Source organism: Stigmatopora argus, chromosome 4 (genome assembly GCF_051989625.1).
Source record: "Stigmatopora argus isolate UIUO_Sarg chromosome 4, RoL_Sarg_1.0, whole genome shotgun sequence".
NCBI lineage: Eukaryota > Metazoa > Chordata > Actinopteri > Syngnathiformes > Syngnathidae > Stigmatopora > Stigmatopora argus.
In genome coordinates, this window is record NC_135390.1 from 5,162,595 (window position 1) to 5,178,122 (window position 15,528).

At 38.1% G+C, this 15,528-nt stretch overlaps 1 protein-coding gene across 5 annotated transcripts in view; it reads right to left on the minus strand.

The window, feature by feature from the left end:
- Positions 1–15,528, minus strand: part of ubr5 (ubiquitin protein ligase E3 component n-recognin 5) — a 59,085-nt gene that overhangs the window by 21,577 nt on the left and 21,980 nt on the right. For all 5 annotated transcript variants that reach the window (XM_077598227.1, XM_077598228.1, XM_077598226.1 and 2 more), the window contains exons 14-26: positions 15,126–15,310; positions 14,926–15,035; positions 13,150–13,262; positions 7,168–7,314; positions 6,972–7,083; positions 6,715–6,869; positions 6,453–6,650; positions 6,127–6,337; positions 4,411–4,537; positions 4,124–4,275; positions 3,785–3,880; positions 2,804–2,930; positions 2,570–2,667 (exon numbers count right to left, since the gene is read on the minus strand). In XM_077598227.1, coding sequence (XP_077454353.1) covers positions 2,570–2,667; positions 2,804–2,930; positions 3,785–3,880; positions 4,124–4,275; positions 4,411–4,537; positions 6,127–6,337; positions 6,453–6,650; positions 6,715–6,869; positions 6,972–7,083; positions 7,168–7,314; positions 13,150–13,262; positions 14,926–15,035; positions 15,126–15,310 — 1,831 coding nt within the window. The remainder of the gene's footprint in view (positions 1–2,569; positions 2,668–2,803; positions 2,931–3,784; positions 3,881–4,123; positions 4,276–4,410; positions 4,538–6,126; positions 6,338–6,452; positions 6,651–6,714; positions 6,870–6,971; positions 7,084–7,167; positions 7,315–13,149; positions 13,263–14,925; positions 15,036–15,125; positions 15,311–15,528) is intronic.

Genomic DNA, 15,528 nt, shown 5'->3' on the forward strand with positions numbered 1-15,528 from the left:
CTGCACCGTATTGTACTGTATTAAATGGTCTCTTTCAGTGCTGAGAGTTGACAAACAATGCCAGATAATTGCTTGGGACATAGACCAATGCCCCTTGATTTCTTAAATTCCTATCCACTGTACGGTTGCGATAACCAGCACCAGAGGGTTAGCCTTCTGGGGTCCATACACACCCCGGTGGCTTCTGTGCACGTCATTTTTCAAGACTTGTAACTTTGTGTTTATGTCACCCACAAGCTTGGTGTCAGGGCTTGGAAAACAATTATTGGTAGAAAATTAATTGTAAATAATTCATGAAAAATAATGAATTGCTTACTTTCGTAATTTCAATTAATTTAGCAGTACATATGAAAAATTATTATTTCTCTCCAAAACCAAAAATAATTGCAACACTTGGTTTCGCTCTTTCTTTGGCCATTCCCTTTATCGCGCGAGAAATTTGCGAAGGCACGTGTGCAGCCTAGCACTCAAGACACATTCCCCGCTTGCATTCACATGGTGAGCATTTTGTGCTTTCATGCATTCAAGGCCAAATACTGCAAGTGGGCGCAGTGCGCATGCATTACGTACTGCGCGTGCACGCGTGATAGCTGAGCGGCTAATTATTGAGACTATTTGTTGATTGGCTCATGAATTTCAAACAGTATTGGGTATTTTCTCACTAAAACTGATTCAAAAGCACTGGTTACCCTTAAAGTGTGACTAAGGGTTAATACATTTTAGCTTTGTTCCATAAAAGATTGCTATTGCAAAACTAATAATGCAAAATAACTTTAAAAATATGTTGCGTTGCAGAATGAAAGTTGCACTTTCTGATGTGCCAAAATTCATTTCCAAATATTGCTTTCGTCTTTCGTTTTTTATTTTTTTCTGCGCTCAAAATTTTAAATTAATTTACCTAGCGAGAAATATTCAATTTGCCTCAAAAATTATTTTTTCCCAGCGCTGCTTGTGTCACAGCTCCTTTGTGCAGACATGCAGCTTCATCCTTGTTTTTCCCTTAAATCAATACACCAAGTACAACAGGAGATAATCCCATTTAAAAAAGAAATAATCCTGGACTTTCGCAAACACGGCACAGATCTGGCCCCACTCCTGATAAATGGAGTATGTGTAGACAGGGTCCAGTCCTTTAAATTCCTGGGGGTCCACGTCACGGATAAGCTCTCATGGTCTACAAACATCACGGCAGTAGTGAAGAAGGCTCAGAAACGACTCCATTTCCTCAGGGTACTTAGGAAGAACAACTTGGCCACCAAGCTTCTGATAACCTTCTATAGAACCACTGTAGAGAGCATCCTGGCGTACTGCATCACAGTGTGGTACGCTGGAAGCACGGCGGCAGACAAAAAGGCCATGCAGAAGGTGATTAACACTGCCCAGAGGATTGTCGGCTGCTCTCTGCCCTGACTGGAAGACATTGCCAGCCCTCGTTACCTCAGCAGAGCCAGGAACATCATAGGGGACCCTTACCACCCTGGTCACAATCTGTTCCAGCTGCTGCCCTCTGGCAGACGCTATAGGTCCCACAAAGTCCGGACAAATAGGCTTAAGGACAGTTTTTTCCCCACATCCATCAGAACTCTAAATTTGCGGTAACACAACACACATTCCCTTCTGAGGTAATATGAAAAGATGTTTGGGTGGTGATCTGCCTCCTACTAGCTGACTGAAGGTAAGTGAAAGACAGTGAGAGGTAAGTGACCTGTATCCATAACAGCAGAATGCCAATTACAAGTCCGTAACTATCACTTGTTTAGGTATTTTGCCGAGTAAACGTAGCTTATGGAGAAGCATCACCAATTTCGTCATACGCAGTTTCTGGGTGTGATGACAAGTGGGCTTTTTTGTTGTTGATAATGACGACAGGGCCTATGTCCGATTATATTATTATATATTATATTTGAGTTTTAGTGTGATTGAACACATAAAAAGCATTAAAATGCTCCATAGATCATGTGTTCCTGTCCATATTTTCATCATTTGTCCTTTTTCCAAAAAGAAAACACCAAAGAGAACTGGTGAATAACCCATAATTCCATTTGGAAGTTAAACTAGAAAAAGACGATTGTTACACACGAGAATTTATTTGGAGTGGTGCGCGCAAGCGAGTGTGCAAATGATTCCTAAATTAAATTTGACTTTAATACAACAACTTGGTGAACAGGATGACCCAGATACATCATCATCTTTGGCACTGTTGTTCTATTGAATAGAAAAAAAATTCCACCATGATATGAATGAGGGCCAAAAACGGCAATGACCACACCCAAAGTTCATATTGAATTATCAAATATAAAATTATTTATTAGTCTCCTTTTTTTCTGTCATATGTACAAGTTGAATATATATTATCAAGCTTCTAAACAGTTCGGTGTGAGTGAATTTCGGATTATTTTGTGTTTCTGGGCTCAGGATTTTGATATTGAATTATAAAAGAAACATCAAAAGCATGCAAAATCCAACAAAATAAGTGCTAGCGGTAAAAAAATGAGTTGAGCCCAAGTTGCAAACAAATTAAATCAATTCAAATTCCAAGTTGGTGTAAGCAGTTAAGATGGTTATTTACCTTTGGTCATTTTCTGTGCTGCCTCCAAAACTGTAATGGCTGCCGGGTAGGCTCTTCCACTAACTGCCAGCATGAATGGTGTCATTCCTCGTGCATCCCTTTAAAAGGAAAGCAAAACTATCGAAATACAGTGTAATAAATATTTTATAAACATTTCATTGAATGGAAAATCTGTTCAAGACAGGATTAAACAAGAAAAATGATGGTCCAATGTAAAGAACTTAAGTATCATACTTGGCAGACAATAGTTCACGTAGATGTGGCCTCAGAACAACACTGTCACACATCAGCTTGAGGATAAGGTGGGCATTGGCCTTCCTGTCTTTCGATTCAACAACTGATGGCTCAGTCAATGGTCCCGCTAATATTGGGAAAAGGAGAATACACATTGATATACAGCAACAGAGGAGAAGGCATCCATTTATGGATGTTTTAGAATCAGCTTGGTGACAGCATTTCTCTGTACAATGGTACCTCGACATACGAGTGACCCGACATACGAGCAATTTGAGATACGAGTAAAATTTTGAGCAAATATTTATCTTGAGATACGAGATAAAATTTGACATACGAGCTGACAGCGGACGCGAGAGGCTGCTCATAAGAACATCATAGGCACTGTCTCTCTGGTCGCAACTCCCTCTTGTAATGTCTCTACGAGCACTGGGCAGAGCGTTGCATTTTTTCAGTGTTTTTTCCCGTTAGTCAGTGCGAATGGCGTATATACTACTTGTTGGCAAGTGGTCGTGCGTTATCCTATTGTGAGGACATTTGTGTGCATCATTTTCGGAATATTTTGAAGGGAAGACAAAACAACCCTCGATATGTTGCATCTGAAAGTCAGGGTGGAGGCGGAGCAAAAAGAGCCAACCCGGGAGATGAAAGGTATCAAAATTTAAAACAAAATTAGAATTAAATTTAGTGAAAGGTTAGATTAAACTTATTTTTGAGTGTGTCTGCATCGTAATCCAAGTTCATTTAAATTTGTTTATGTTATGTTACGAGCGCATTAAGCTCGTATCTCGAGGTACCACTGTACAAGATCCAGCTTCAATGGCATTCATGATTTTCTGAAAAAAAAATCCTGACATTAGCCAATCGATAATTGATCAAACCTTTACATATGATAAGTCTAGTCAAGGCAACCATGCAAGACCAAGACAACTATAGTGAAACAAATATGACTCTATTGCTATCATGAAGCAATTTGGTAACCTTGGATTGTCGAGGTGCTCGGTCCCTGGCTGGTCCCCGTGGAGGCTGTTGTTAGTGAACTCATGGGTGGTGCTAGAATGAAATCAATGTCACCATCTGTTAAATCAAGATGGAAAAGAGTTAGAGAAATAATACACTGCACCTAATTCTGAATATTTGACATTTTACCGGTACAGTATGTGTGTGCATTGCATTGCATTATGTGTGTTGCATAGAAAGAAAAACAAATTCTTCCCAAGTCAAACTAAATAATGTAAAGCTTCTGGTGCATGTGTTACTAAAGAACGAAGAACATTGCATCACAAAAAAAGTTACAGTATCTGTTTCAGACACACTCACCAGGGTCCATAGGTGGGGGATCGGGAACCCAACTTGGTGGGGCAATTGGAGGTGAAACAGGGTCCTGGTGGTCACTGGAAGATGGGCCTGACTCATGACGGCCGAGGCCGGCTGCTCTTAGAGAGCGCCGCATCATTTCTCTTAGTCGAAGCCTAAAGGCAACACAGTTAACACGACGTAAGAAACATTTAAATTTCAAACTTTTCCGAGACATTGCAAATATATCAAACAAAATGTATTCGTAATGAATATATTCTGATTTTCTTTGAAGTAATTTACAATATTACCCTCTGCTACTGGAGGAGCCAGTCCTATTTCCCGAGCTGTTGCTGGAGACCACAGAGATGGCATTTGCAATAGCCTCTACAGCAGATAAGCGCTCAGCAAATGTGTTTCTCTCTGATCTTTCAGCCTCTGAAATGTATTAATGGTTATCCAGCATTAGTAAAAAAAAAATGGCAGACCACAGAAATGGTGTGGTGAAGCTGATCAAAGATGTAACAAAAATTCCAGGGGAAATTGTATTAATGTATAATTTTATTATTTTCCACCAAAAAAGATAGCAAATGAGAATTAGGAAAAATAATTGTAACCAACACTAAATTTGCCACTCGGTAACAAAACATTTTTTGTAGTCAATTACAATGTAATAAAGCTAATGACAAAGTTGACTCATTGCTGACTTAATATATGTCTGCTCAGTGGCATGACAAACCTATTTTTGCATCATGGAACAGTCGACTGTACTAAATAAATATTTCAACGTGGCGCCAAAATGTTGTGTCTCGCAAACGTGATTTAAATGAATGAATTATGAGTCATTACAAAAAAAATGCAGAGTTAGAATCGTACATTTTAGTGGCACTTTGCATTCAAAACAACAGAAGTTATTCTTTATTTCCCGGTACACTGAGTACATGAGAACTTAGAGCATTCGGCCTTTCAGAGTGAACAATAGTCACTGTGATCTATTCCTGGATTGATTCATCAACCAAAATCCGTGTAAATTGAAAAAGCTTAGTTTTTGCACAAAATATTGTCTTAGAGTAATATGATTAAGCATTTACTAAACTTCTCTCTAATGAACATGAACATGGAATCAAGTTTATATTGATTTCGATAGACATCCAATCCTCTTAGGTGGTCTGCCCTCTTAAGTCCAACTGGATGTCTATCGCAGTCAATGGCAGCCAATCAGCCAAATTCCTACTCAATTCCCACATAAGGAACTTTGTAAATAGATTAACAGTATGAAAAATATTACATTCATCATAAAAGTTGCTTAATATGTCAACATTGCAACACTGAAAGAGGCACGTGTCGTTTTACAACATGACATCGCGTGTTGTAGGATAAGACTGAAACTAATGGCCCAAGCAGGAGAGCCCATAAATGAAGCATTAATATGTTCTTCTGTTCCGATTCCCCATGTGTTTAACGTAATTTGAGGATAGGCTTGCTATCAATCTTATTTTGTTTCTACATATGTCCACTTGTTTGTAGCATTCGCACATCCGGTACACTGACATCACTCAGTGTCGTAAAGTGACGTGTGTTACGTATACAGTGCAAAAGTGTTGTGATGTCGCTGTGTGTTGTATCAAACCACTTCTGTGATGACTAACGTTATTGTTGGCAGACAGCTCTACGCATTAACATTTTGTCGACAAAGGTGTAGTTTCACTTATTGCTACTCCATTCCTCATTGTAATTTCTGAGATACTGCTGCTATTCATGTTTTAATAGAATCAGTATTCAAAATAGCTAAATCTACCAAGGCTAACAGCTATTTTCATCTATCACCAGTTTATGTTTGTCCTCTAAGACCACCACAGAAATATGTCTGACATTTTGTTGCTCCACGCAGCAATATGGTGAGTAGAAAACCAGGCCGATTGGGAGATTAAATGCTTAAACTTGACTAGAAACTTGCGGCCAACGAGGTTAAATGATGAAAGATTTAAGTCAAATATCTAAACCGGGATATAAAACACCATGCTTACCTTCCTCCTCTTTGGTTTCCTTGTTACTAACAGGGAAGCATACAGAAACAGCAGCATGCAGAATGTTACGGTTTCCATCACAACGATGGCCAAGAAGTGAATTGAGGGCATGGCTACCCTGATCCAAGAGAAAGGCTTGTTCAAGGTTCACCAGATACTGCCGACACGCTTCATAGTCACAACGCAAAACATGCTGCATCAGCGTCTGTTTCTAAGTAAAACAAGGAGGAAATGATCACAAAAAATTACAAGCAAAGTTAAAAACATAGCTGGGTTCTGAAAATGTTAAGCAAAGCTACATGTGTAAAAAAAAAAAAAACATTTACCTCAACTGCCATAATTATAATAGCAGCTTTCTTTTTTATGGTGGAGTTAGAGGGGAGATTGGCAAGCGAGTGCACCCCCATTCCGAGACTATTTATTGGTGGCAGATCTAGCCAGTCAGGATCTCTAATTCCACCCATGCAGTCTTTGGCCATTGGATAAATTGTACCATTTCCATCACGAAGAATGATTGGCGATTCCTACAGGAAAAAGGATTTAGCATTATCAATATCATGCCACATGCTCATGAAAAAAAATAGTCACCTGTCCCGCAGTAAAGATGGCCACATTACGCTCATTCTGTCCTAAAAATGCCATGTTGCTCGTTGGGAAGTTGTTCTCCTGCTCAGCCTTGCCAGTGGCCAAGTCAAAGATGCAGTACCTCACCCAATTACCGGTTTTCAGTACGGCATGGACTCCTGGAAGATGGAAATATGTATAACTAGACATTCTCTCCATTGCATGACAAAGATAATGTTTAAAAAAATAAATAAGTTCAGGTAGTTGCATGAATGACTGACCTTTGGAATCAACATTGACAGCCAGGATTTCTGCCTTTTCTGGAATACTAAGCTTTTTGGGCGTACGCTGAAAACAATCAGGAACCTTAGGAGTTCCCCCAGTTTTGACCACCTGCCAAGATAAATTACATTAATTACAACTCTAGCATACTGACTGAGATAACAAAGAGAATCCTGATTGGGTTTTTTTGGTTACCTGCAGCTCATCTATTCTAAGGAGCCTACAGTCCTGAAGCAGTGAAGAGGGGTCAGAGTCTGCAGGGGCAGTCGTGCTCTGGTTGGTCACACTGCTTGATGTCCCTGGAAACTTCACTGCAACATATGCACCATCCACTTTCAGCACCTAGGGCACCAGGTGAGAACGGGAATTTGTTAAACATGTATTATTTAGTCACTCGGACACAAAGGCAACCCAGAGATGAGTGATTATAAGATGCGTAATATAACTGTCTGAAAGGTAGAGGTCGAACAATATTGCCCATCGGCCAATACACAAAAATAAAAATGGTTCATAAAAATGTCAGTAAGATCAGGCACCTATACAGGAAACTTGACTGACGGAAAGACCCTGGCTGGATGGGGAGATAGCATAAACTGAACTAATATTTCTTGTGAAATAGGATGCTGTGTCAGATGATTAATATTAAATCTAATGAGGAAAAAACTAAAATATTGACTATTATGTATTTATATTTTATTAACAAATAAATATCATTAGTATTGTAAAAAACACTTAAAAATAAGTTTTTATCTTACTTTACACTAAACTTAATTCTAATTTTGTTTAATTTTTTCTTTCTTTCTCCTTGGCTTTTTTTTGCCTCGCTTCCAACTTCACTTTTCGCCCGAGTTTTTAAAAGAATCCTATCTAGGATTGTTTGCTTTTGTCTCCTGTTCAAAATATTATGAAAATGACGCACACAACAACACTAACAATAGGATAACACACTTGTCAACTTGTCCGGGTGCTCCTCTCGTATTGGCGAGCCAGCTCCGTCATGCGTACACCACTCATGTTTTTCGATTATTTTGTGCTTAATATCAATTGTGATCATATGCCTTCTCTTCACACTACCCTTCATTGCACCTGCTTGCTTTGGACACATTGTTTTTCCCTGAATTCTGCACCGACTAACGCAAATAAACACGGAAATAATGCAATGCTCTGCCCAGTGCGCGTAGATATCTTTACACGAGGGAGATGCAGCGAGAAAGACAGCCCGCTGTTATCATAAACACCGAGCTTTCAACTCCTAACTCGGTAAGTCCCAGAATGATTTATGTCTGAGAAACTTTGTATTTAAGAAAAAAAGAACTAGCCAACAATACGGTCCCCTTAACCAAGCCAAGGCGCTATGGGACCCATGAAATAAACCAAAAGGACTCCTCGGTGGTCATTTAAATATCAGAGGCATCTTGCCAAAGTGTGACCAAATTCATCATCTATTAAGTAACTTAAACCTTGATTTTTTATACTTAACCGAGACCTGGCTAAATGTAAACAGATACACAACCTTGAATGCATCCGCATTAAAATATCACTATCCCCAAAGATGTCATACATTCTATACGGAGCTTCGGGGCCTTCTTAGGGAATGCGACACAAAAATATTAACTGGCTCGATAAATCAAATCGTTAATAGTTGAAATCACTGTTAACTAAATTTAACTTTATGCAACTAATCAAAAGTCCTACTAGACTAACTGCTTCTTCCGACAGGTCGATCAGACCATAACCTTACCCCATTCTCAAGAAAGCTTCTTAAAAAATAGATACCCATGTGCTCAAAATACATATCAGAGCAGATGAGTACCAAAAAGAGAAATCCCAAATCTGACACAGGCGTTAAACTATCAATTGGGACGACTAGCTCTACCATAAACATACAAATGACAGCTGCAAATCCATAAACGAGAGTATACATACATACACATTTACACATACGTGTGTTTATGTGTGTGTATGTATATGTATATGTATATGTATATGTATATGTATATGTATATGTATATGTATATGTATATGTATATGTATATGTATATATATATATATATATATATATATACATATACATATACATATACATATACATACATACATACACGTGTGTTTATGTGTGTGTGTATATATATATATATATATATATATATATATATATATATATATATATATATATCAGTGGCGGGCCGTCAGGGCCTTCAAGGCCTTCTCTGCTGGCCTAAGAAATATCTGAATCATATTATATTTTGTCCATCAATACTTATTATTCCAAATGCTCTGTTAGTTTCCTTTCTTTGCTTTTCCCCCTGGTTGCACTGCTTCCAGATGTGTGTTTTCATATTGAAGCATTTAACCAATCACATTTCAGCCATTATTTGTTGCCAGATCAGATCTGCCTCAAAGCCTTCACAATCAGTTCTGCGGGGTCTGCTGCATTAAACTAGACTGTTGCTTTCAACCAATCAGATTTCGAGTTGGCAACCCCACAATGATTTTTCATAGGCATTAGCATTTTGCTGGCTGGGACATGTCATTGCTTTCACCAACTATGATTGGCTAGTAGGCGGGCCAAAGCAGTACCCGAGGCAGCAGAGATCGCAAACTCCACCCACAATGGCCGACAGAAGCAAAAACAAATGGATTCTGTTTGCTCACAAAGCTATTTTCCAGACGGACTTTTCCAGAAAAAAATGGACATCATTAAGAAAGGGCGGTCAACTCCGAAGCTAGCAAGCCTGTTACAGCCGGGAAAATGGTGTGTGTGGGACTTTCAGTGCGCTAACTTAGCTGCACCACCAAATAGAATATTGTTGTGTTGATTTAAAGCCATTTTCAAAACGGACTATGCCGGAAATATGACAGGACAGGCTCGACTTTCATCATTAGCTTCGATGGCGATAGGAAAGAAGGAAGAAAGAAAGGAGGATGGATATTGTGTACAGTTAAAAATAATTTTTGGTGAGTATAATATGGCTTTATTCCTAAATATTTCAATTGTGGGCCCGTTTCTGATATCTGAAAAGCTCCAGTGTTTGTATTTGAGCTCCAGTGTTTGTATTTAATCACAAAATGGAAGTGGATTTTACCCCATTTTACCCCAGTTTAATTTTTGCCGTTTCGCCATTGACGTCCATCGCTGTCTTTTCCCGAGGAAATTACCCCCCTGGCCTGGTTGTAATGTCTCAAAAGCTCCAGTATTTGTATTCAATCAATAAATGATGCTAGGAAGTGGATTTTACCTAATTTTAGTGCATTTTTGTCATTTCACGTATGGACGTATCGACGTTCATCGCTGTCTTTTTACCGGGGAAATGATACTCAGGGCCCGGTTCTGATGTGTAAAAAGCTCCAGTATTTGTATTTAATCAATAAATGCTGTTTTTGGCTGGATTTTACCCCATTTTCGGGCAATATTTGCCCGTACGCCATTGACGTTCATCGCTGTCTTTTCCCGGGAAAATCACCCCCCTGGCCTGGTTTTAAATGTCTGAAAAGCTCCAGTATTTGCATTTAATCATGAAATGCTAGGAAGTGGATTTTACCCCATTTTTGTGCATTAATTTATTGATTATTTTTTATGTGTCGCAGCTGTAGCTGCAGTAGCGGTTTTATAGCCATAAAAGTTTTTGAGGGTTGGATTGATACGTTGAAGGCGCTACCAGAAAATCCACCTACCGCCACCGATATATAACACGCACACGTACATACATGTACAGTAATACCTTGACATAAGAGTGCCCTGACATCCGAGCAATTTGAGATACGAGTAAAATTGAGCAAATATTTACCTTGAGATACAAGACAAATTTTGATATACGGGCATACAGCTGCTTATGAGAACATCATCTCGCAGCAACTCTCTCGTGTACGAGCACTGGGTGGCACATTGCATTTTTTCAATGTTTTTTTTCCCGTCAGTCAGTGCTGAATGGTGTACTTCCCAGGCAAGTTGACAAGTGGCCGCGCGTTATTCTATTGAGGACATGTGCATCATTTTTGGATATTTTGAAGAGAAGACAAAAGCAAACAACCCTTGATAGGTTCCTTTTAAAAACTGCAGCTGAAAGGTGGATGTGGGGGCAAATAGAGCCAACTGAGAGTAGAGAAGAAAAGCATAAAAATTTAAAACAAAATTAGAATTAAGTTTTAGTGTAAGGTTAGATTAAATTTATTTTTGAGTGTCTGTATCGTAATAAAGTTAATTTAAATTTGTATACGTTATGTTACGAGCGCGTTGCCGTGGAAAAAGTCGCTCTCTCGCCCCTCCGCGAAATCCGTCTAACTTTAGTACTATTAAACATCATAACCACTAGTTATTTGTTACGCTGTTAATAGATGGTGAATTAGAACAAAAATGTTTTTCCATTCCAATATCCTGTTCTTTGGGGGGGTTTTTTCAGAGGGTTGGAACAAATTAGTTTTTAGTTCATTTCTATGGGAAACGTTGATTTGAAATTCGAGTAAATCGACATACGAGCTCAGTCCCAGAACGCATTAAGCTCGTATCTCAAGGTACCACTGTATACATATACACATCAGGAAATAAAATTGATTTTTTAAAAAGCATTCTGCTTAAATAATACAAGCTCTATTTTTATGCTTCATGAGCATTTACACCAATGGTCCCCGAACCTTTCCAGAAAGGGACGCAGTGGGTGCGGATTTTCGTTCCAACCTGTAAGAAACCTTTCCACCAATCTGGTATCGTAGAAGTGCAATCAGTGGATTCCTGTCAGGGGCTTCTTTTTTCAGCAGAAACCTCATTGGTTAAACGGTTTGTGTTAGATGGGTTGGAACAAAAACCTGCACCCACAGGGGCCCTCGAGGACTGGTTTGGAGACCTCTGATTCACACACTTGCTCAAGAGTCTAAGATTTACTCCCATCTTGACTAAGCCTTATCTATTACTACTTATTGATTATGTATTCATCATTATTATATATTGATTGTGTTTGTTTGTTGTCGAGTCCATAGACTCAGTGAGTGGTGCGCTCGCAACATATTGGTGCTGAATCTCTCCAAAACCTTGGACCTCCATCCTGGGCTTCAGACAGAACAAGGCCGCTCCGGTCTGCTGATCTCACTTGGACTACCTAATTATTTCCTATTTATTGATTATTTATTTGTCTGTTTGTTGTAATTTGTGCACTATGTGGTGAAAGCTTTAAATCTCATAATACTTGTATAATGACAATAAAAGCATTCAATTCTCTTTTAATCGCTGTATGAGTAGAAAACCAAGATGCCCACATGCCACAGGTTGCCTTTATGGAAACAAAATTAGCACAATGGCCTGTTATTAAAAATAGCTCATCAAGGTTAGGAAGCGACTCAAGTAATTTTATCAAAGTGATTTGGACATTTAAACACTTGGGGAGGAGGGAAATGGAGAAATAAAGGTTTGGGATTTTTATGTTAGATCTTTTTCCTACCTTTTCTTACCGTTTTTTGTTGTCATAACAATTATCAACTGTAAAGAAAATTTTAATTTGGGAATATTGGGTATTTAATCCATGTTTCAAACGGTCTTTCACATTCATGAATACAGAAGAACGAGCTCTCCGTTTAAACAAAATATTGGCAAATCGTGCTTTAAGGAAGGATCCTGTTGTCTCAGATTGGTTTCTATTTCCAGATGAAGATGGGAGGGCTCAGCATTGGCAGAATTATTTTCTGTCTTTTCAGATGTGTATATTGACAAAATCCTGTTGTCTCAGATTGGTTTCTATTTCCAGATGAAGTTGATGGAGGGCTCAGCATTGGCAGAATTATTTTCTGTCTTTTCAGATGTGAATATTGACAAAATCCTATCTCAGATGTCAACAGACAATTCTTTACACACCACGTTTAGTTTTACTCTTGACATGCAACGTTAACTATAGGAAGGTGCAAAAAAAGGTAGTTTCAGATTATCTCCAATCAACTGAATTTACCACAAGTGGGCTTTAATGAAGATAAATTAAAATTAAGTATGATCAATGGAAATGGGAAGCACCAAACCTCATTTTTATTAAAAAAAAAAAAAAAAACAGTCAAAACATTTAAAAGAAAAACTGTTCTTAAAGGGTGCTGTGTTTTGCCATGTCTAAAATTTTGAGAAAAATCAATTGTGGAATAATTTTATAAGGCTTTAATTATGGTATATGCATATGTATGACATAACATTTGAAAACTGACCTTTCCTACAGGAACGTTTTTGACATCCTCCACAAACACCACCTCTCTGAGGGGCCACTGCTCTTCATTAACCTTTTCTTCCTCTTTTGGGGCTGGGGTGGAACGCCTTCGCTCTGAATGTTTTGCACAAACAAAAATTTAGAAGAACTACCAATTTACCCATTAAAGCTCAAACCACAAAATAATTTACAGCAAATTAAAATGATTTTGAATCTGAGCCTCCAATGATCCCTTGTAACAAAGAGAAATTTCAAATATATCGTATTTATTCTTTCTTTGATTTTTCCAAACTTTAGGACCCGACCAAAAGGGTAAAAACAGTATCCAGGTCAACCACAATGATATCATGAAAGGTTGGTACAGAAGTCCAATTAAAAAACGAGATGAAACTCAATTTTTCTGTTTTCTGTCTTTAACACAGCTGTTATCACCCTGCCGCATTAAACGTGTAAGGCTGTCAGAGCTACCAAAACTCAAAAATCAAATTTTGTAGTGGGCAAAGAGAATTTTCAGATTTTGTGACCGTTTCCTACTGGCATTTACGAGCAATGAATACAAATATAAAGCTCAATATAATCTACTTTTTTAATGCTTTTCGAAGTGTCCTATTTTCAATAGTTAATTCTTGCAAAGAAATAAACAAACAGCAAATTAATTATTACTCACGTTTTCGTTTTGTTGATTTATTTTTTATTTTCGTCGTTTTTGTACAAAATTCATATTTAGTAGTTTGGTAAAGACTGGTATATTAAACTACGGAAGATTTATTTTATTATTTTATTTAAATTTATTTATTAACTATTTATTTATGTCTAAAATGTATTTTCCTGTGTCTGTACTCTCACCCTCTTGCCCCTGTGACAATGAAATTTCCCGAATACGGGATGAATAAAGTTATCTAATCTAAAATTCGTAGTATTTAGAGGCTCTGGGCAGCGGTTTTTCTTATGAAACACGAGACTATGAAAATCCTCACTATTAAATTTGGAAGTGCAGAAGTTGCACATTTATATATCAATCCCTTCACTTTGGTATCCAGAAATAACGAATGTGAAAAAAGTAAGCACGCTAACTTTATGGTGACCAACTAGAGCTGAGGAAGTTGGTTATGTGCGTGGTATACCGAAATCCAAATTTTTGGCCCAAACAAAAATCAGATGAGAACATACTGAAATATAAAACTTCTTTATATATTTATTCTATTTTTTAATAATCCATGTCATTTCACCCAATGCTAAGCAATAAAAATGTCATCAATTTGGTGTGCTGAATGAACTGTTAGGCCACAGCTACACATGGAAAATATGGCCCAAATAGATTTTGATCAACACTCAACCAAAATTACATTTGAGGGTACTGTTACACCCCTGTGTAGTGTTGCATGTATTCTGGCAATTTTTTCTTCAATGTAAAAATAATTCGATACCACGTGTTTTTAGTTATGGTACTTTTGTTTTGCAATCACATTTTTCTGTGCTATATATTCAGAGTTAACAATTAATATTGGTAATTCACTCAATTTTTTGGGAATCAATTATTCGCTATTCTTCTTCAGGTTCATTTCCAATCCCCTGTGCATACCGGACTTCAACATCTTATTTCTGTTGCTGGATAAAACTATAAAATCACTGAAGCAAAAAAAGATTCCTCTGTGGACTTGAAAAACAACTTGCGTAAAACTGCTATCGAGTCATTGGGATAATGAGAGAACAGTGAATGATAAAGCAATGCTAAATGACAGTGTGAGAAAGTAAAGGCCAAGAGGATGACACATACTGTATGGTAGTGAAGCACTGCTAGCAATGGAGGAGGTATCACTGCATGTAGAAGCTGGAGATGGGGGAGGGCCCATCTCAGTCTTCACCAACTCTGGCTTGCTTTCTGTCCTAATAAGTATCATAAGATTTTTACTTATTTGAGCTGACTGATGTTTAAATTAACAGGGTAAATGAAATAAGGTTTACAAAGAAACTGACTTGGTTTCTTGGGTTTTAGTGGTCTTCTCCATGTTCTTTAGGCTCTCTGGTGAACGCAGCTGAAACCTGCAGCTGTCATTCATGTTCCATACAGACTCCAACAAGAAGCCCACTTTGGGAATCCCTGCATTAACTGAAAAGGCCACTGCTCCAGCATGGTAAAGTGGATTGTTCCTCAGGCATACCTATGGAATATGTAAAAATGCATCAGATCCAACAATCAACATGCTAGAGAAAAGGACCAGTTTCACTGAAGTGACCTGTGTAATTTTCTTTGCGCTTCCATTGTCAAAAAAAAATTGTACTACTCCTTAGAACCCAGATGAGGTTCTGACCAGAGATACAGAACTCAAAGGGTTGAGCCCTAGATACATTACAGTTTACTGACTAGTTTTATGAAAAA